We start from the raw sequence: 22,799 nt of genomic DNA, 5'->3' as shown, positions 1-22,799 counted from the left end.
CTTAAACCTATGCTCTCTAGCTTTGGACTTCCTCTCTCCAGGGAGAAAACCTTGACTCTTTATAAACTTCCATAAGGTCACCCCCCAGCCTTCAGCGCTCCAGGGAAAACAGCCCCAGCCTATTCAGCCTCTCCCTCTAGCTCAAACCCTCCAACCTAGCTACATCCTTGTAAATCTTTTCTGAACCCTTTCAAGTTTCTCAACATCTTTCCTATAGCAGGGAGACTAGAATTGCATGCAGTATTCCAAAAGTGGCCTAACCAATGTCCTTTACAGCCTCAACATGACCTCCCAACTCTCAAAGTCAGTGCACTCACTAATAAAGGCAAGTATACCAAGTGTCTTCCTTGGATCCTATCTACCTGTGACTCTACTTTCAAGAAACTATGAACCTGCACTCCAAGGTCTCTTTGTTCAGCAACACTCCCCTGTACCTTACCATTAACTGTATAAGTCCAGCCTTTTCTTCCCAAAATACAGCACCTCACATTTATTTAAATTAAACTCTACATGCCAATCCTTACCCCATTGGCCCATCTGATCAAGATCCCATTATATTCTGAGGTAACCTCCTTCACTGCCCACTATCTCCAATGTTGGTGTCAACTGCAAACCAATTAACCATATCTCCTGAGTTCACATCCAAATCATTTATATAAATGACAAAAAGCAGTGGACCCAGCACCTGTCCTCATGGCACACTGCTGGTCACAGGCCTCCAGTATAAAAAGCAACCCTCCACCACCACCCTCTGTCTTCTACCTTTGAGCCAGTTCTGTATCCAAATGGCTAGTTCTCCCTGTATTACATTTGATCTAACCTTGCTAACCAGTCTACCATGAAGAACCTTCTTGAATGCCTTACTGAAATCCATATAGATTAGGTTAGAATCTCTACAGTATGGAAACAGACCCTTTGGCCCAACAAGTCCACACTGACCTTCCGAAGAGTAACCCACCCAGACCCATTCCCCTACCCTTTCTTTACCCCTGACTAATGCACCTAACACTATGGGCAATTTAACATGGCCAATTCACCTGACACACACATAGAGTCATAGAGATGTACAGCATGGAAACAGACCCTTCGGTCCAACCTGTCCATGCCGACCAGATATCCCAACCCAATCTAGTCCAACCTGCCAGCACCTGGCCCACGCTGACACAGAGGGAATGTGCAAACTCCACACAGACAGTCGCCCAAGGCTGGAATCAAACCCAGGTCTGAGGTGCTGTGAGACAGCAGTGCTAAGCACTGAGCCCGTATAGATCATGTCCACTGCTCCATCCTCATCAAACCTCTTCTTTACTTCTTGAAAAGACTCAACCAAGTTAGTGATTGTGACTCTGGCCCTTCTATTTTACTAACGAAGGGAGGTGCACATTTCTGAGAGGAGATTTTGGTCAGAGCTCCCCTCCTGCCAGAAATGTGGAGGTATAACTGTTTTGCTGACCCTTCTTTTGCAGTGTAGACCTGTCAGAGGAAAGGAAGTCACATTCACTTTTCACAGCTCTTAGCTGCCAAATTCTGAAAGTTGTCAACCAGGCAGCATCTTTGACAGTCACTGTCAAACAGGAAGTACATTGGGTAAGGGTGAGGTTAAGATCTACCATAAATCTTGCCAGGGAACAATGTTGATGCTCGCCAACTACCTAATCAAAAATGCTCTCAAAAAAAATGGCAGTGAGAAGACTTCCTTGGGTGGTGATAATTTGGCCGAACCTGCCCAAAGGCAAGGAGGACCTTTTTTTATTCATTCAGAAGATGTGGGCACCACTGGCTGTCCAGCATTTATTGCCCATCCCCTGAGAAGATGGTGGTGAGCTGCCTTCTTGAACTGCTGCAGTCCATGTGCTGTAGGTAGAATTTTGACCCAGAGACAGTGAAGAATCAGTGATATATTTCTGAAATTTGCAGTTGGTGGTGTTCCCATGTATCTGCTGCCTTTGTCCTTCTAGATGGAAGTGGTCATGTGTTTGGAAGCCATTGCTGATAAGTTCTTCGAGGAGAAAGTGAGGACTGCAGATGCTGGAGAAGGTCCTGAAGAAGGGCTTATGCCCGAAATGTCAATTCTCCTGCTTTTTGGATGCTGCCTGACCTGCTGCACTTTTCCAGCAACACATTTTCATTGCTGATAAGTTACCAACAGCAGATGTCAGAAGATGGACATAGCATGGATACCATTTTACCTGATTCCACACCACTCTCTGTCCTACTTGGCAACCCATAACCAGGAGGCAGAGGAGGGAGATAAAATTCAAGACAATACCAGAGTTCCAGATGTCATTACCTGTAAATACATATATTTGGTTGTTTGTCTTCTTAATCATGTGGAAATAGGCATAGTATTTGATACCAAATCTTACAACAAATTCATTTTCTCTGGAAACTGCTCAAAGGTTCCAAAATCTGACTGTGAATGGAAGGAACAGTGTTGTGTCCTGATCGTCGACCAAGTTATGTCCTCAAATTGGCTCTCCTTTTTCCACACCACATAGTTCTTCTTCAGATATTTTCTTATCATGCTTTCCAAAGAAGTTAGAATCCACCTCTGGAGCATGGTATCCTGATTCTGGTCACTTCCACTGCACCACAAGTTTGCGATCTATAATTTTTTCAAAGAACTTGAATAAATTGGTTAAACTGGATTTATTTGCAAAATGAATAATAGCATAACAATTCATTTTTGACAGTTTGGAGAGATTCACTTAGATTATTTACAGTGTGCCCTTCAGCCCAACAGCCCACAACCCACCCAGACCCCTACACCTAACACTACGGGCAATTTAGCATAGCCAATTCACCTGACCTGCACATTTTTGGACTGTGGGAGGAAACCGGAGCAAACCCACGCAGACACGGGGAGAATGTGCAAACTCCGCACAGTCAGTCACCTGAGGCAGGGAATTGAACCTGCATCTCTGGTGCTGTGAGGCAGCAGTGCTAACCACTGTGCCACTGTGCCGCCTGTAATTAGATTAGATTAGATTAGATTAGAATACTTTTACAGTGTGGAAACAGGCCCTTCGGCCCAGCAAGTCCACACCGACCCGCCACAGCGCAACCCACCCAGAGACAGGGTTTGTGATGCAGAGTGATGCCAATAATGTGGTTTCAAATGACAATATAGTTTTAAATCAGGATGATATATGTGTTTGAGGTGAAAATATAAGTAGTAGTGTTTCCATATGTCTGCTACCTGTTCTAGATTGTAGAAGACCAGTGTTTGAAAGGCATTTCTCATGGAGCCATGATGAATGGCAGAGAAATCTGACAAGGCCTATCTTGACATCAGAAGCTTTTCACTCCACCTTTTATGTTTTTGACAAGCAATGCAGTTTTTCTTTGTGAGTTGCCATTACTGCTTGTTAATCACCTCATTAACTGCCCAACTCACCTCATTAATATCCAGCTTTATTGCCTACCAGACAAGCTAGACATGGAATACACTCGTCATAGAAACCAGAGCATGTTGCTGGCCAATTCAGCTCACTGTTTGCTCTGAAGGACTTCCATGTTGCATACGACAAAACAGTCTTCCAGCAGCATAATGTGTGAGGACCAGCATTCCTTGTCCACAAATGTTGTTACCTGGCATTTTCCAAATCCTTGCAACCATCCTAACACCTTTCTTGCAGAGAATTGCATGGCAGGATACACCACAACGAGCACTGAAAGGCTGCAGCAAGGAGTCTTTGCGCACTCTGACAGGGTCTCAGCTCACAATCAGCTACACCACTGGGTTGCTCATTTGCTCTCTTATCGCTCGTTCAATGAATGCCACACCATTCCATGCCAGAAAGTGGGTGGGAGCTAGTCTTCAGTCCTGTCAAGGTGGGGATGAGATCAGTCAAGGGAACCTGATTGTGTCGAACACAGGCACAACCTACACAACCACAACCTACCTGGCTATTGCCAGTCATCTGCTTGGGACATTCATCGGCAGCGACATCTGTCTGACTGCACTCTAGAGACTGGACAGTGCTCAGGTTTGTTGGGCCATCACACGTGGTCAGGAGAATCATGTACCCTCTGTCAGCTGCAAATACAGTCGTCAGGAGCCTGCTCAATCATCTCCAAGGGGTTTTTGAAGATTGTCAGAGGTTTGAGGTGGAGTACACTCCTGAGGGTCCATCCCTCCACCATTCAGGAAGGTTCAAGGGGGTGCCCATACTGCCAGTGGACAGTGGCAAAATGGACTAATATTTAAATGGCGAAAAGTTGCAGCATGCTGCTGTGCAAAGGGATCTGGGTGTTCTTGTGCTTGAATCACAAAAAGTTGGTTTGCATTTGCAGCAGAGAATTAAGCAGGCAAATTGAATATTGCTCTTCATTCCAAGAGGGATGGAGTTTTAAAATAGTAGGGTTATGCTGCAGCTGTAATGGGAGCTGGTGAGACCACACATGAACTGAAAATGTGTTGCTGGAAAAGCGCAGCAGGTCAGGCAGCATCCAAGGAGCAGCAGAATCGACGTTTCGGGCATGAACCCTTCTTCAGAAAAAACAAAGATTTTAACCTCCTGTGAATCCTCTTGCAAGGATGCCTTCCTTGAAGAAGCTCTCTTCCTCCCCAGCTGCGCTTTTCCAGCAACACATTTTCAGCTCTGATCTCCAGCATCTGCAGTCCTCACTTTCTCTTCGAGACCATACGTGAAGTACTGCGTACAGTTTCGGTTTCCTTACTTGAGAAAGGATATACTGGCACTAGAGGCAGTGCAGAGGAGGTTCACTGGGTTGATTCCAGAGTTGAGAGGGTTGGCTTATAAGGAGAGATTGAATAGACTTGGATTATATTCATCGGAATTTAGAAAAATGAGGGTGGGATCTTATAGAAACATTTAAAATTATGAAGGGAATAGGTAAGATAGAAGTGGAGAGGATATTTCAACTGGCGGGTGAAACTAGAAATAGGAGGCATAGCCTCAAGATAAAAGGGAGCAGATTTAGGACTGAGCTGAGGAGAAACTTCTTCACTCAAAGGGTTGTGAATCTGTGGAATTCCCTGCCCAGTGAAGTAGTTGAGACCACCTCGTTGAATGTTTTTAAGATGTGGAGGTGCCGGTGTTGAATTGAGGTGGACAAGTTCAGAAGTCACACGATACCAGGTTATAGTCCGACAGATGTGTTTGAAATCACAAGCTTTCGGAGTGTTGCCCCATCATGACTCCACATGGTGAAATGGGAACGCTTCCAAAACTTGTGATTTCAAATAAGCCTTTTGGACTGTAACACGGTGTTGAGCATTTTTAAGGCAAAGATAGATAGTTTTTTGAACAATAAAGGAATAAAGGGTTATGGTGAGTGGGCGGGCAAGTGGAGCTGAGTCCATGAAAAGATCAGCCATGATCTTATTGAATGGTGGACCAAGCTCAATGGGCCAGATGGCCTAATCCTGCTTCTATTTCTTATGTTGTTAGGCTCTTATCAATGCCAAAACAGAGGGTAGGTGGGGGAGTCCAGCTGGGAGAGAAAACAGCCACTGGTTGTAGAGGCTGGGAAGCTATGTGACTATGCAAAACAGCATGGAAGGTCTTGGTGTACTACTGGGTGGGGAAGGGTGATTAGTGGCAATGACAACTACCGTGATCTCCACAGCACAGATGAACAAGGTAGGTGTCATTCGGAGGAACACTGGGGTTCATAGGAGTGGAAGATATTGTGTTGTGGGCATATTTCGGTGTCTCCACATCACTGGGGGAGGGTGGTGGCAGTGATGAGAGGATTCGATTTTTGCCTCAATCCACTTGATGAGTGAGCTGGTCCACATAATTATTAGGTGCAGCAAGACCCTGTTGGTGAGATAATATGCACCCACCCGTTTGGGTTTTTGTCCTTGAACAGTGCTCTACCATCCTTAGTGTGGTTAACAAGTGAAGAGTGGGGCATCATATTGTCCTAATCTTGACAGAGTAACATCTCTGAGGACATCAGAGCACATCAGTATGACAAGGTTACCAAAGTCATGGACTCAACTTTCAAAAGTGGAACTTTAACTCACGCTTTTAAGAGTCAAGTGACCAAGGGATAGGGCAATGATTCAAGGGAAGCAGCAAGAAGGTTTACTGGGGATGTGAGGAAAAATGTTTTCACCCAGAGGGTGGTTAGAATCTGGAACTCACTGCCTGTAAGGGTGATAGAGGCAGAAGCCTTCATAACATTGAAGAAGTATCTAAATGTGCATGTGCAATGTCAAGGCATACAAGGCCAAGGGCCAAGTGCTAAAGTATAGGATTGGAGCAGTCGGGTGGTTGTTTTTTTTTGACTGGCACAGACTCAGTCAATCGAAGGGCCTTTTATCTGTGCTGTCATTCTCTAAGACCCTATGATTCTAACTTTGAATTCATATCATGCTTCAGCTCCATTCATCTTGGAAGCAAGCCAAGATTTTAATCTTATTTGTTTCTTCTCTGCAGGATTACCGTCTAAACATCTTCCTGCGCCAGCAGTGGAATGACCCCAGGCTGGCGTACAGTGAGTACCCCGATGATTCTTTAGACTTGGACCCCTCCATGTTGGATTCAATCTGGAAACCAGATCTCTTCTTTGCAAATGAGAAAGGAGCCAACTTCCACGAGGTGACAACCGAGAACAAGCTATTAAGAATTTTTAAAGATGGGCTTGTTCTTTATTCAATAAGGTAGGAGACATTGAATGGAGGAAATGAGTAGCATAACTCCGATGTCTGTTTTTACCTGCCTGCCAAATGCTCTTTCTCTGAGCAATTGTTTATCATCAGCCTAACTCTAAACTTCATAACCACATTATCTCCAGTTGGCAGAGTGAAATTCCAGGCTGAAATTAACTGCTGTTTACACTATTCTGATAGACATGGCACCATGTCACATAGCAGGGTCGATTGCACTTTTCTTGTGTAATATGTTGCTAGGGTTCCGAATGACTCAATTACAACTCGATTCCTTTTTGCTGAAAATAAACTGAGCCCTTAAACAGTGGAATCTGTGCCTCTCCTGAATTTGCTTGCTCATACATCATTGCAGTTACTCACATAGAGGATAATGACTGAACTTAAAAAGGGTCCAGCCAAATTAGGGAAGTGAGTGACAGATGTTTATTACTGCAGACCGTAGAATTTCAAAGATGGGTCAGGGAGTCATACTCCAGGGAATCAATAAGTTCACCTACCTGCTGACCGCCAAGCTCCCACTTTTTAAAAATAATTTATTGCCTTCTCAGTTTGTTTCTGCTACTCTATGTTGTGGAATTTTATCAGAAGGCTACTCCTGCAACCTTGTAGTTTTCGTCACCTCAACCAAAATCTGGCCTTGGGTGAGGGATAACAAATGCTGAGGAAATAGCAGCAGAAGTAGACCATTCAGCCCCTCAAGTCTGCACCGGCATTCAATGAGATCATGGAACATCTGTTATGTTTCAAATTCCATATGCCCAACAACCCTGATATCGATCCCTCTGCCTAACAGGGATCTGCCTTAATCATATTTATTGACCCTGCCTCTCCTGCTTTCTGAGGTAGAGAACTCACACAGAGTCAAATAAATCCTCCTGATCTCTAACCTAAAAGAGCGACTCCGAATTTGAAAGCAGTACCTCCTAGTTCTGAACCCACCAACAAAAGTAAACATCCTTTCCACATCAGCTTGTCAAGACCATTATTCAAGATCTTATGCACTTGAAATAAGTTATCCCTCACTATTCTAAGCTGCAACAGAATTAAACCTAATCTATCCAAGATATCCTTTTTAGCCAACCCACTCATTCCAAGTACCCATTGAGTAAATTTCCTCTGAGCCACCTCCAATACATTGAAATCCTTTTGCAAATAAAGAGACCAAATCCGAGCAGAATGTTTGCGATGTGGTCTCACTAATTCACTGTATTATTGAAGAATAACTGTTTTACTTTTGTCTTCAATTTCTCTCATAATAAAGAGAGCATCCCCTTAGCCTTTTTGATTAAGTGTTGTACCAGCCATAGTGGGAAATCCCTGGGTTTCAAATATGTACAGCTATGGACTCATCCAGCTGTACAGCATGGAAACAGACCCTTCGGTCCAACTCATCCATGCCAACCAGATATCCTGAATAAGTCCAGTCCCATTTGCCAGCTTTTGGCACATATCAATCTATATCCTTCCTATTCATATACCCATCCAGATGCTTCTTAAATGTCGTAATTGTAGCATATTCCACCACTTCCTCTGGCAACACCCACACGCATTACCCTTTGTTTGAAAAAGTTGCCCCTTTTAAATCTTTCCCCCTACCTTCAACCGATGCACTCAAGTTTTGGACTCCCCCACCACAGGGAAAATACCTTGTCTGCTTATCCTATCCATTCCCCGCATGATTTTATAAACCTCTATAAGGTCACCCCTCAGCCTCTGATACTCCAGGGAAAACAACCCTCCAACCCTGGCGACATCCTTATAAATCCTTTTTGAACCCTTTCAAGTTTTACAACATCTTTCCTATAGCAGGGAGACCAGAATTGCACACATTATTCCAAAAGTGGCCTAACCAATGTCCTGCACAGCTACAACGTAACCTCCTAACTTCTATATTCAATGCACTGACCAATAAAAATAAGCATACCAAATGCCTCATTCGCTATTCTGTCTACCTGGGACTCCACTTTCAAGGAACTGTGAACCTGCACTCCAAGGTGTTTTCTGTTCAGCGACACTCCCCAGAGCCTTTCCATTAAGTGTATAAGTCCTGCCCTGATTTGCCTTTCCAAAATGCAGCACCTCACATTAATCTAAATTAAACTCCATCTGCCACTCCCTTGCCCTTTGGCCCATCTGACCAAGATAAACTTCTTTGCTGACCAGTACACCTCCAATTTTGGTGTCATCAGCAAACCTACTAACTGTACCCCTTATGTTCACATTCAAATCATTTATGTCGATGACAAAAAGAGGTGGACTCAGCACCGATCCTTATGGAGTGAAGGTTTATGGATATAGTGCCAATCAAGTAGTTGCTTTGACCTTGATGATTCAAGCTTTTTGAATGTTGCCAGAGCTAAACCCTTCCAGACCAGTAAGGAGTATTCCATCATACTCCTGACTTGTGACGGGTAGATGGTGGAGAGGCTTTGGAGAGTCAGGAGATGAATTACCTAAGAATTCATAAATGCTGTATTTTAATTTGCTAAGGTGAATGGTGTGTCCACATGGAAGGAGTTGCAATCCATGTTGTAAAGATCCAAGTTAAACAGATGCAAAAAGAAAACATGAAACTTATAGCACGTGTGCATAATCAGTGGACAACTATTAGCAAAGGTAAAATAGGAAGAGAATTTGGATCAGACTTTAAAATTACTGGAATTACGTTGTGATTGTTACACCATTATCCAGTAAGTTGTTAGTGTTTAACTATGTACTTTTAAAAATAATGTTCTTATTTGACTGGATCAGATTTAGAGTATCATGCCTTCTTTTGGTGTACTGCTCTTCATCAATATGCCAAGCTCTCAATCAATACCCCAACCTTGATCTCTATCAGTGCCCTATGCCCACTCTCCATTGATTTCTTAAATTAACCTCATGACTGAATTTATTGTTACACACAAGAAAAAATATTAATGCAACATGTGTGCACACAGAATACAAATAAGGAGTGTATCCAAAACATAAAAGTAGAACAAAACTATCCAGTTTAGTCTCTGAACCACTCATGCAGAGCTGATAGTTGAACATTGCAGGCTTTTCAGTGGACATTACCAATATTCTTGACACTGGTTGGTAAACAATCAATTTGACAATCCTCAATTTTACAGATTAGCTGAGATTCTGTAATTTCAATGCCTTCTGGCTGTGATTGAACTCCAACCTTTGTTCCCCTCTTTAACTGGCATACATCACTCAGAGTTATGAAGGGTCCTTACTTGCAACACATGGATAATTAGGAGTGAAAGCAGAAATTTCTGGAGAAATTCAATAGGTCTGGAAACTTGTTCTGATGAAGGGTCTCTGGACCTGAAACATTGACTCTGCTTTCTCCCCAATAGATACAGCTAGATCTGCTGAGTTTCTCCAGCAATTTCTGAGTTTGTTTCAGACTTCCAGCATCCACAGTTCCTGGTTTCATTTACGTTCTTCATCTGCAAATGTCACAGTTTGCTAATGCTCAAACAAACAGGAGAATGCTCAGTGCCACCAGTCTACACCAGTAGAGTTAAACTAGCATTTTTAAGCCTTGCTGTTGTGTATTCTGAGAAAAAACAGACCTATCTTTAAGAGGTGGCCTTCTTCTGTGATGGGAGATATAGTCAACCCTTTTGTTATCTTTTGTTAAGCCTCTCTCTGTTTGAAGTTCCCTAATAATTTACATGTACAATATTCCATTGACTGTTTGCCCAACAGTCACTGAATTTAAATTTACAGTTTTTCTACAGCTATCCTCCTTTCGAAAACAACATAATTTGGAATTATAAAAATATAATGTTTATAAATACTTTGGGTTTCTCAAACAGGATCATAACAACACCTCATTAATGCTGTATTTTAATTTGCTAAGGTGAATAGTGTGTCCATATGGAAGGAGTTGCTCCATTGGCCATTAAAATTTCTCCCCCTCCTCTCTCTGTACCCCTCTGTCTCTCTCTCTCTCTCTCTCTCTCTCTCTCTCTCTCTCTCTCTCTCTGTCTCCCCCTTTCTCCCACTCCTTTGGAGACTTTCACCGTTCTCTTCATCCAAATCCAAACCTCTCCTCAACCCAAATTCCTACACCTCTCCTCTCTATCTAGATCCCATCCCTGATGTTCATGGTAGACCTTTCTTTTCGAATACCGGGGGCATGAGTTTAAGGTGACAGTAAGAACGTTTAAGGGAGATGTGAAAGGAAAGTTTTTTACACAGACAGTGACAGACTATCTGAAATATGCTGACTAGAGAGCTGGTGGTAGCAGATATGATAGCAAAAGTCAGGAGGCATTTAGACTGATACATGAACAGGCAGGGAATAGAGGGATACAGGCCATGTACAAGCAGATGGGATTAACTTAGGATGGCAACATGGTCAGCATTGTTATGGCAGGCTAAAGGGCATGTTTCTGTGCTGTACTATCCAATGTCATACAGAAAATGCCTGGCTCTCCACTGGACATGATCCCCATTCCCCTAATGTGTCTTATTAGAACTCCTTCATAGATTCCCTACAGTGAAGAAACAGGCCCTTCAGACCAACAAGTCCACACCGACCGTCCAAATAGTCACCCACCTAGACCCATTCCCCTTTCTTTACCCCTGACTAAGGCACCTAAGCTACACATCCCTGGACACTGTGGGCAATTTAGCTTGGCCAATTCATCTAACCTGCACATCTTCAGACAGTGGGAGGGAACTGGAGCACCTGGAAGAAACCCACGTGCACACAGGGAGAATGTACAATTCCACACAAACAGTTGTCTGAGGCTGGAATCAAACCCGGGTTCCTGGCACTGTGAGGCAGCTGTGCTCACCACTCAGCCACTGTGCCGCCCTGCCTTCTGCGACCAGGAAGGATTATGCCAATTGGTCAAACTGATAAGACTGAAAGCTCTGCTGTCTGTGCAGCATCTCCAGTGGTTCCACAGTAATGGAGTCACAACATAAATGCTATTATAGTATCTGCTAACAAAATGTCAGTCGGACAGTGATCGGTGAAAGGTGAAGGCCGACAATTCTCAGGTACCGGCAACTACAGCAGAAAACATATAGGAATGGCGATCAGTCCTTTGCAATGTTAATCAACATCAACATTCATCGGTAGAGACATTCAACAACAGGATGCACATAGCATCAAAAAGCATTCACCAGCTGCAGACACTTCATAATGGGAAGCAATTTGCAACGAGAGATGTAACGCAACAGGAGGAAATACTCAGACCATAGCTGGGAACCAGGAATGGTTCAAATTGTGCTTTGGTCCTTGCTGATGGTTTTGATATCCATGAATAGTTCAATCTTACTCATATTAGTCTCCAGCTCTGTACATCTTGCTGATCGCCTGTCTGTCTGACAGCCATCTGACAACCTTGGGAGCTTATTCACTGATGTGTGTCAGAGTTCATCTTTCTACTTGGAGATCACAAGCCCCACCATTGTATAGCCTACAGGTGCCATTTGTTTTCAAGGGAGGAGTGAGGCAAAACCAACATTGGCACTATTTATGTGAGCAATTATCAGAACTGGAGCACAAATTCTGCTACACCCCACAGAACTTAGGGCAGCTCCCTTTTTGCATTAATACCAAAGCAAAAACAGATTACACCAACAGAAACATTGATCAAGAGGAGCACTCCCTCTCCACCTGGTGCTTCAGGCATGATGGAACTAAGAGGAAGAGTCTTAGCTACAGCAAATGAGGATAATTGATTAGTCACCGATGGTTCATTTCCATTTCCAAATGGAGAGACTTTTACATGTTATCTAACAATTTCTAGAGTCATATACTGTTAGAATTGTACTCTTTAACTCCTCACTGCTCATTCTCTCCCAGCAGAACCTCTTCCCTTTTCTGTCTGACATTGTTCCCTACATGGATTATGCCCACTGGTTCCTCCCTCTGCAGCTCCGAGCAGACATCCCAAACCCTAGCACCAGACATGGGACACTGCTTAGTGCACTCTTGCGATCAGCTGCAGAGTACTATGTCTATTCCTCTGATTATACCACCTCCTGCTACCACTACAGTGGCAACGGCAGCAATTAGGGACCCAGAGCAGGGACTGTGGCAGTCAGCCACTTGGTGGGGTTGGTGTACCCGTGCAGAAGTCTGGCAGTCGGTGGCATCGTGGAAGCAGCTGGGGGCTTGGAACAGCGCAAGAGGAGGACTCTGGCGGTCTGTGGCAAGGCAACTGGTGAGCCAAGGGGATGGTAGCAGCAAGACAGAACAGCAGAGCTGCAAGGTTCAAGAGACTGAGCCCAACATGGGGCGAGATCAAGGCCAGCACAGGGAGAGATCGAGCTCAGTGCAGGGACAGATGAGCTCGGTGTGGGGAGAGAGATTGAGCCCAGTGCAGGGAGAGAGATAGAGCCCAGCATGGGGGGGGGGGGGGTGGGGGGGTGTGGGGGAGAGATAGAGCCCAATGCAGGAGGGGTGAGGGGGTGGGTGGAGGGGATGTGGTGGGGTGGAGAGGTGGGGAGGCGGTGGGGTGAAGAGAAAGAGCCCCGTGCCGCTGGGGGGAGAGATAGCGTGGAGTACAGGGAGAAGAGAGAGAGTGCAGTGCAGGGAGAGAGATCGAGCCCAGTGCAGGGACAAAGTTTAAAAAATCCTACATCACCAGGTTATAGTCCAACAGGTTCATTTGGAAGCACTAGCTTTTGGAGCGCTGCTCCTTCATCAGGTGGTTATGGAGTATAAGATCATAAGACACAGAATTTATAGCAAAAGTTTACAATGTGATATAACTGAAATTATATATTGAAAAAGACCCGGGTTGTTTGTTATGTCTCTCAATGTTTAGAATGAACATGTTGGTTTTAGTTCTTTCATATGTAAATCACAGAACATTTAAAAGGTACATTCTCAAGTGAACTTGACCAATTGGTGTAATGTCAGCCCAGGTAATACATTTAAGGCATGAGCTTCCCTGTGAGAGATTGTCTGTGCCACTATAGTCAGACTGATTCTAATCTACAAAATGGATTTACAGAATTTTACATGGATTCATGTAGTTTTTGACCAAAGTAAAATGTAATTCTGCAAGTACAAATTCACCCTACAAACTTGTGTGTGTGTGTGTGTGTGTGTGTGGTGGAGGGTTGGTGGGGATGGCAGGGGTAATGAGTGTCTGTGAGAGAGTGTGTTTATGTGTGTGAGTCTGAGTGAAAAGGGGTACAAGTCACAGATCGAGCCCAATGTTGGAGAGAGATCAAGCCCAATGCAGAGGGTGAGAGATTGAGGCCAGTGCAGAGAGAGAGAGAGATTGAGGCCAGTGCGGGGAGAGAGAGAGATTGAGCCCAGTGCAGGGAGAGAGAGATTGAGGCCAGTGCGGGGAGAGAGAGATTGAGCCCAGTGCGGGGAGAGAGAGAGATTGAGCCCAGTGCAGGGAGAGAGAGATTGAGCAGTGCGGGAAGAGATCAAATCCAGTGTGGGGGAGAGATCAAGCTCAATGCGGAGGGGGACAGATAGAGCCCCGTGCAGGGAGAGTCAGATCAAGCCCAATGTGGGGAGAGAGCAAGCTCAACAAGAGGGAGAGACAGAGCTCAGTGCAGGAAGAGAGATCGAGTCCAGTGTTGGGCGAGAGATCGAGCCCAGTGCAGCGAGAGAGATTGAACCCAAAGCAGGGAGAGAGATCAAGCCCGGTTTGGGGAGAGAGATTAGGACAGTGCGAAAAGAGAGTTCGAGCCCAGTGCGAGGAGAGAGATCGAGCCCAGTGCGGTGGGAGAGATCAAGCCCAGTGCGGGGAAGAGACTGAGTCCAGTGCATGGAGAGACCAGGCCCAGTGAAAGGTAGAAAGTGAGCCCAGTGCATGGAGAGAAATAGAGCCTAGTGTGGGGAGAGAGAGGGAGCCCAATGCGGGAGAGAGATCGAACCCTGTGCGGGGGGAGATTGAACCGAGTGAGGAGAGGGAGAGATTGAGTCCAGTGAGGGTGGAGACAATAAACCAAGCATGGAAGGGGGGGAGGAGCGGTACAAGGCCAGCAGGGGGAGAGATCAAGCCCAATGTGGTAGGGGGAAGAGATTAAGTCCATGCGGGGAGAGATCAAGCTCAGTGCAGAGTTGAGATCCAGCCTAGCATAGGGAGAGAGATCCAGCCCAGTGCAGGGAGAGGGAATGAGCCAAGCGCGGGGAGAGAGAGCAAGTCTAGTGGGAGGATAGGGATTGAGCCCAATGTCAGGTGGGGAAGAGATCGAGCCCAGCGCGGGGAGAGAGATCAAGCCCAGTGCGGGGAGATAGATCGATCTCAGTGTGCGGTGAGAGATGGAGTCCAGTACGAGGAGAGAGATCGAGCCTGCTGCAGGGTAGAGATCGAGCCCAGTGGGGGGAAAAGATCGAACCCAGCACGGGAAGAGAGATCAAGCCAGCGCGGGAAGAGAGATCGAGCCCACTTCAGGGAGAGATCGAGTCCAGTGCAGGGGGAAAGATCAAGCCCAGTGCGGGGAGAGATCAAGCCCAGTTCGGGGAGAGAGATTGAGCCCAATGCAGGGACAGAGAGAGATCGAGCCCTGTGCAGGGAGAGACAGAAAGAGATTGAGCCCAATGCGAAGAGGGAGAGAGAGGGAGAGTGATTGAGCCCAGTGCAGGGAGAGAGAGAGAGAGATCAAGCCCTACAAGCCCAATGCAGGGACAGTGATCGATCCCATGCGGGGAGAGAGAGAAAGATCGAGCCCAGGGTGGGGAGAGAGAGAGAGAGAGATCGAGCTCTGTGCAAGGTAGAGATTGAGCCCAGTGCAGGGAGAAACAGAGAGAGATCGAGCCCAATGCGAAGAGGGAGAGAGAGGGAGAGTGATCGAGCCCAGTGCAGGGAGAGAGAGAGAGAGATCAAGCCCTGCAAGCCCAATGCAGGGACAATGATCGATCCCATGCGGGGAGAGAGAGAAAGATCGAGCCCACTGCGGGGAGAGAGAGAGAGAGAGATCGAGCCCACTGCAGGGACAGGGATCGATCCCAGTGCAGGGAGAGAGAGAGAGATCTCAGTGCGGGGAGAGAGAGAGAGATCGAGCCCAATGCGGGGAGAGAGAGAGAGATTGAGCCCAGTGCAGGGATAGTGATCGATCCCAATGCGGGGAGGGAGATCAAGCCCAGTGCAGGGAGAGGTCAAGCCCAGTATGGGAGAGAGAGGGAGCCCAGTGCGATGGGAGATACAGAGCCCAGTGCAGAGAGAGAGATCAAGCCCAATGAGGGGGGAGAGAATGAGCCAAGCACGGGTGGGTGTACAAATCCAGCGGGGGAGAGATCAAGCCCAATATGGTGGGGGGAAGAGATTGAGTCCAGTGCAGGGAGAGAGATCGAGCCCAGTGCGGGGAGAGAGAAATCGAGCACAGTGCGGGGAGAGAGAGAGATTGAGCCCAGTGTGAGGAGAGAGAGATTGTGCCCTGTGCGGGGAGAGAGAGAGATCGAGCCCAGTGCGGGGAGAGAGATCGAGTCCAGTGTGAGGAGAGAACGATCAAGCCTAGTGCAGGGAGGGGGATGGGCCCCGTTGCGGGGGGAGTGATAGAGCCCAGTGTGGAGAGGGATCAATCCCTGTGTTGGGATAATTCAGTGTGGAGTGACTGTAGGCCTATGGCTAAAGAAAGACTGCAATCTGGAACATTCCACTTCTGTCTTTATTTTTCTCCTTTTTATCTAAGGTTTTGTACATAAGCACCTTTGTATCTAAGATGGTGCTGGGATTGTTGACTTTGTACACTTTTCACGGTACTCCCGTACCCCTATACTTGAGTGCATACGGCAGTGTTGTATCCCTCTTAACATCGCTCATTTGAGTGGCTCACTGTGCCATGGTGCCATGTTTAGTTTGCTCATGGAGTTTACTGCCTGCAGCTTCATGGAAGTTGGCTGCAGAGCTTACAATTCACTAAATCTAATCTACTCTGCTTACTGTTCACATGTCATCTCTTCTATATTGGGGAGACACATTGCAGACTTGGTGACCACTTTTCAGAACACTGACATTCTGTTTATGAAAATGACCCTGAGCTTCCAACTACCTACCAGTTGGACACACCACTGAGTTCCTGTGCTAACATTTCTGTCTCATGCTTTCTCAGTCTCCTCAGGTCGCTCGGCGCAAGCTGTAGAAACAACACCCCATCTTCCACTTGTTGTTGCAGCTTTCAGGATTGAATATTGAGTTTAACAGTTTCAGAGCATGAACACCTCCTTCCATGTCTGTAATCCACCCCCACACTCCAAGTCCTGTCAGAAAATGGGCTGCTTTCAGTACAGCCAATCCATTTTCAATTACTGAGTCCTCATTTTCACATATCTCACTTTTATTCTTTCTTGGCGAACTGTCCTTTTGTCTGCCTACGTTTTTTTCCTCTCTTTCTTTGTGACACTGTCTCCACCTATCTGCTCATTTGTTCCCCCTGCAGCCCAACTATCCTCAACATAAATACCATCTTTTCCTAGCAGTTATCAGTTCTGAAGAAGGGTCACTGGAGTTGAACAATAACTCTGATTCTCCAACTGCTGAGTTTCTCCAGCAAGTTCTTCTTTTGTTACTTTCGGAGCCTGGACCCTGTAAGACAATGTAAAGTGTGAGGCTCCTTCAATTCTCCTTTCTCAATCCCCCCACCTGACCCATTCGCAATTGCTGACCCTGACCACTGATCAACTCAGAAAGTCCTCTGTAACTGCCTTTAACTGCCAAATCAATTAGCTTTAGAGCATAGTTTGCGCAGGACTGGACCAGAGAATTGCTTGTGATGATCTTGGGCCATTTCTAATCACGCATTACCCCTGCAAACCTTCAGGAGTTCTCAGGACAGGGTGAGACATGTTGTCCATATTGCTCTCTTTCCCCTTCCCTCCCAATTCTGATGGAATACACCAAATAGTTTGAGAGCGTGGTGTTTGTGTTTGGCACAACATTCCAGATGCAAGCCTGTGGCCTAACTCCAGAGGCAACAGTCTAATGATACAAGCTAGTCCATTTGGTCTTGATATGAGGAGATATTCCTTCACCCACAGGGTGGTGAGCCTGTGGAATTCTCCGCCGCAGCAAGTGGTTGATTCCAAAACGCTGAATGTTTTCAAGAAGGGGTTTGATCTAACTCTGAGTGCTAAAGGAATCAAACAGCGTGAAGAGAAAGCAGAAACAAAGTCTTTAATTGGATGATCAGCCATGATCATATTGAATAGCTCTCAGGACCAAATAGTATTTTCTGTTTCAAAATTGTATTCAAGTTTGTGCAGACTCTCCAAATGGCTTTAATAATTCAAGCTTCGACTCAAACCTGATTGCATTTTCACAAACATGAAATTTCCTATTAACACAGCAGTGTTTCACAATTTAGTTGCTTTTTATTCCATTAAAAAGTATTCTTGATGTACTTAAGAGCTGCAAATATGTTTATCACATGAAAATTAGCACTAATTTCCCAGTCAGCAACCAAATTTTAAATTTTAAAATGTTAGAACGAACTACTGAGCAATTTCATTAATGTGTATTAGTCACTGTCTTAATAAACTTGCTCTATTTTAATATGCCATCACCACCATTGTGCATACAAAAATTAATAAGAAGAACATCTTCAGGGACCACAAACAGCTGCAAGTTGTGAAAACTCTCCAGTGACTATGTCAGACTGGGCCAATAGTAAGTTGGATGGACAGAACTGGATTCTATCGTCCTTATTATTAAAAACAAGCATTTAGGGTTTGTACTGACTGTAGTTTGATATTCCTCAGTATTGTGCTCTAATGTGGCAGATATTCACTGCATTGAAATCATCAAAAATATTTACGGCACAGATAGAGGCTATTCGGTTCAACGTGTCTTTGCTGACTGACAAAGAGCTCGCCAGCCTAACCCCAATTCCTGCATGAGATCTGTCTGTCTTCAAAGAAGAAAGAAGAACAAAGAACATTTACAGCCCAGGAACAGATCCTTCGGCCCTCCAAGCCTGTGCCGATCCAAATCCACTGTCTAAACCTATCATCCAATTCCTAAGGATCTGTATCCCTCTGCTCCCCACCTACTTGTGCATCCGTCCAGATGCACCTTAAATGAATCTACCACGCCTGTCTCTACCACCTCCGCTGGCAACACGTTCCAGGTACCTACCACCCTCTGTGTAAAGTACTTGCCGCGTGTATCCCCCTTAAACATTTCACCTCTCACCTTGAATGTGTGACCTCTTGTTATTGAATCCTTCACCCTGGGAAAAAGCTTATCTCTATCCACCCTGTCTATACCCTTCAAGATTTTGTAGACCTCAGTCAGGTGCCCCCCCCCCAACTCCTTTTTTAATGAAAACAATCCAAGCAAACTCAACCTCTCTTCATAGCTAGCACCTTCCATACCAGGCAACATCCTCGTAAACCTTCTCTGCACCCACTCCAAAGTGTCCACATCCTTTTGGTAATGTGGTGACCAGAACTGTACACAGTATTCTAAATGTGGCCAGACCAAAGTCTTGTACAATCTTAACATGACTTGCCAGCTCTTATGGTCAACATCCCGTCTGATGAAGGCAAGCATTCTATATGCCTTCTTGACCACTCTATCCACCTGTGCAGCCACCTTCAGTAGTATGGACCTGAGCTCCCAGATCTCTCTGCTCATCAACTTTTCCCAAGGCTCTTCTGTTTATAGTATAGTTCGCTCTAGAATTAGACCTTCCAAAATGCATCACCTCACATTTGCCTGGATTGAACTTCATCTGCCACTCCTCCACCCAACTCTCCAGTCTATCTATATTCTCATGTATTCTTTGACTGTCCCCTATGCTGTCTGCTACTCCATCAATCTTCGTGCCATCTGCAAACTTACTGATCAGACCACCAATACCCTCTTCCAGATCATTTATGTATATCACAAATAATAGTGGCCCCAACACTGACCCCTGTGGAACACCACTGGTCACCTTTCTCCATTTTGAAAAACTGCCTTCAACTGCTAATCTCTAGCTCCTGTTGTTCAACCAGTTCTTTATCCACCTAGCTAGAACACCCTGCACACCATATGACTTCATTTTCTCCATTAATTTACCAAAGCCTTACTGAAGTCCATGTATATGCCATCTACAGCCCTTCTTTCATCTATCAACTTGATCACTTCCTCAAAGAACTCCATTAAATTGGTAAAGCATGATCTCCCCCGAACAAAACCATGTTGCCTAACACTAATAAGCCCATTCTCTTACAAATATAAATAGATCCTATCACTCCATGCCTTCTGTAGTAACTTCCCCACCACTGACATTAGGCCCACTGGTCTGCAGTTACCTGAAATATCCCTACTACTCTTCTTGTACAGGGGGATAACACTGGCAACTCTCCAGTCCTCTGGATCTTCACCTGTGTTTAAGGATGCTACAAAGATATCTGTCAGGGACCCGGCTATTTCCTCTCTCACCTTCCTCAGCAACTCGGGATAGATCTCATCCGTCCTAGGAATTTGTCCACCTTAATATCCTTTAGCCTACCCAACACATCTTCCCTCCTTATGTCAATGTGATCCAAAGTAAACAAACTTTTATCTCTAATCTCAACATTTGTCTGTCTTACCCACTATACTCTTTGCATTAAAGCATATGCACTTCAGACCACCAGTTCCTTTTTGTGCATCTGCTGTCTGCTGACTCTTCCCCTTGGTAATGCTAACTTCATGATGCTGTTCCTTACAGTCTCTAGTGTCCATTTCACTATCTACTAGTCTTCTCTTCTGTTTCCCAGCCCTTTGCCACATTAGTTTAAACCCTCCCCAACAGCAGTAGCAAAAACTCCCCCAAGGACATTAGTTCCGGTCTGGTTCAGGTGTAGACCATCCAATTTGTAATAGTCCCACCTTTCCCAGAACCGGTCCTAATGTCTCACAAATCTGAACCCCTCCCTCCTACGCAATCCCTCAAGCCACATATTCTTCCTGCCTATTCTTTCATTTCTACGCTGGCTAGCACGTGACACTGGTAGCATCCTGAGATCCCTACCTTTAAGGTCCTCCTCTTTAACTTTTCTCCTAGCTCCCTGAATTCTGCTTTCAGGACCTCATCTTGCTTTTTACTTATACCATTGTGCCTATATGCACCACGAAAACTGGCTATTCACCCTCCTCTTTCAGAATGCTCTGTAGCCGATCAGTGAAATCCCTGACCTGGGCACCTGGGAGGCAACATACCATCCAGGAGTCTTGTTTACTCCAATATATTCCCCTTACAATAGAATCCCCTATGACTATGGCCCTACAAGTCTTTTTCCTTCCCTTCTGATCAGCTGTGCCTGCCACAGTGCCTTGATCCTGGCAACTGCTGCCTTCCCCTGATGAGCCATCTCCCCAATAGTATCCAAAATGGTATACCTGTTTTGGAGGGAGATGACCGCAGGGCACATCTGCACTGCCTTCTTACTCTTTCTCTGCCTTTTGGTCACCCATTCACTGTGTCATTCAGCAATTCTAATCTGCGGTGTGGCCAATCCACTAAACATGCTATCCATGACCTCCTCAGCATCGCAGATGCTCCACAGTGAGTCCATCCGCAGCTTCAGAGCGGCATGCGGTCAAGCAAGAGCTGCAGCTGGACGTCAGCCACGTCCCTGAACTCCCACATCCAGCAAGGAGTACATGCCATGGGTCTGAGATCCCCTGTCATTGTTCCAGCTCCCTGCCACACCTTGAGAGAAAAATGTTTTCCATTAATGCTCTATTGGCCACCAGGAGATACAACACAATTGGTTCAACCAAACAATTGGTTTGGGTTTTGAATCATATCTTTTCTGCTGAAATCTCATGATTTATGCATAAAGTGTTTTATTGAGCTAACATTCCTCTCATACCTTGAATTAACTAAAATCTCAAACTTCACAATATTTGAGTATTAGAAGAATTTTGCTTATGCAACACAAACCTGCTCGACCATGACCTATTGAAACCAGTGACAAATATTATGAGTAACCGTTGCACATTTTGTAGCGAAGTTGCTTTTACCTGAATTACTCGTGAGGAAATGAATTATGTTATAATTTATTGTATTACTTGTATGTGCACAAAAAGCACTCTGTTCATCAGTGAAGTACTAAAGCTTACCAACCGTGACTGAGAAATTGTTTCTTGTGAGGAGAGCGAAATGCCATATAAATACATTCAACAATGCTATATTCCTGATGAAGAGCTTTTGCCTGAAATGTCAATTTTCCTGCTCCTCGGATGCTGCCTGAACTGCTGTGTTTTTCCAGCACCATTCTAATCTAGGCCCTGTATTGATATTTACGCCAATTGTTTATCAGCTTATAAAGTTTACATTTAACTTTAATATTTCAAACTGTTTTACCAAAATCTTTTCATTTTGTGAATTTATTGTATCTATAAAACAATGTTGTCCAACACTACCTATCTAATCTTTCAGATTGACTTTAATTCTGTCATGCCCAATGGATCTGAAGAATTTCCCGATGGATGTTCAAACCTGCATAATGCAATTGGAGAGCTGTGAGTAACCTATTCCATTATCAGAACCTTTGAATTTGTTTGATGAAATATGTTTTCTCTCTCAGTCACAAATGCAGCAAGCCTCTTAGTTCATATCACTTCATTGGCCTGAATGTCCCATTGGTATATTTGGCATTCCTGCAATGACACATGTAGTGTGTAAATGATAAAGCAAGGTTCAATATAACTCAAGATAATTAGTGGAGCATGTTATAACATGTCTTTTTTCTCCCCCTCTTACTACATTTCTGATTTTCTTTTTGCGAAGAAATTATAAAATGGCTTGGTAAAGCTTGTGGACACAGACACAAAATCACCATTTGGACTTTCACCCAAGTGTATGGCTTGTTCTTGAATTGTGTCACATGGGTATCCCTGTTATTCCTAGTCAGAACACATTACTGTCAATGCTGGAATCTGTACTGAGAAACAAATACTGGAGATCACAGCCAGTCAGGCAGCATCCATGGAGAGAGAGCAAACTACTGTTTCAGGTCCAGATGATCCACTGTGACCTCCAGCAGTTTTTGTTTCCAGTTATTCCTGATTGTGTTCTCACTGACTCCTCGTGGTCTATAATGTTGTCTATAGTATTGAATTGAATTGAATTGAATTAGCTTTATTGTCACACATACTCAAATGAGTGCAGTGAAAAGTTTATAATTTGCTACTTGCAGTGGCATCTTAGGCGCAGAGTAACCATAGAATCCCTGCAACGGAATCAGCCCAACAAATCC

The 22,799-nt window shown here is 44.9% G+C and overlaps 1 protein-coding gene across 4 annotated transcripts in view; it reads left to right on the top strand.

Annotated features, from left to right (window-relative positions):
• glra3 (glycine receptor, alpha 3) overlaps positions 1 to 22,799 on the top strand; it is a 141,893-nt gene that overhangs the window by 58,104 nt on the left and 60,990 nt on the right. For all 4 annotated transcript variants that reach the window (XM_060843068.1, XM_060843051.1, XM_060843074.1 and 1 more), the window contains 2 exons: positions 6,414 to 6,637; positions 21,980 to 22,062. In XM_060843068.1, the coding sequence (XP_060699051.1) occupies positions 6,414 to 6,637; positions 21,980 to 22,062 (307 nt within the window). The remainder of the gene's footprint in view (positions 1 to 6,413; positions 6,638 to 21,979; positions 22,063 to 22,799) is intronic.

This window comes from Hemiscyllium ocellatum, chromosome 2, assembly GCF_020745735.1.
Source record: "Hemiscyllium ocellatum isolate sHemOce1 chromosome 2, sHemOce1.pat.X.cur, whole genome shotgun sequence".
In the NCBI taxonomy this organism is placed as follows: Eukaryota; Metazoa; Chordata; class Chondrichthyes; order Orectolobiformes; family Hemiscylliidae; genus Hemiscyllium; species Hemiscyllium ocellatum.
This window is presented reverse-complemented; position numbering and strand designations above follow the sequence as displayed.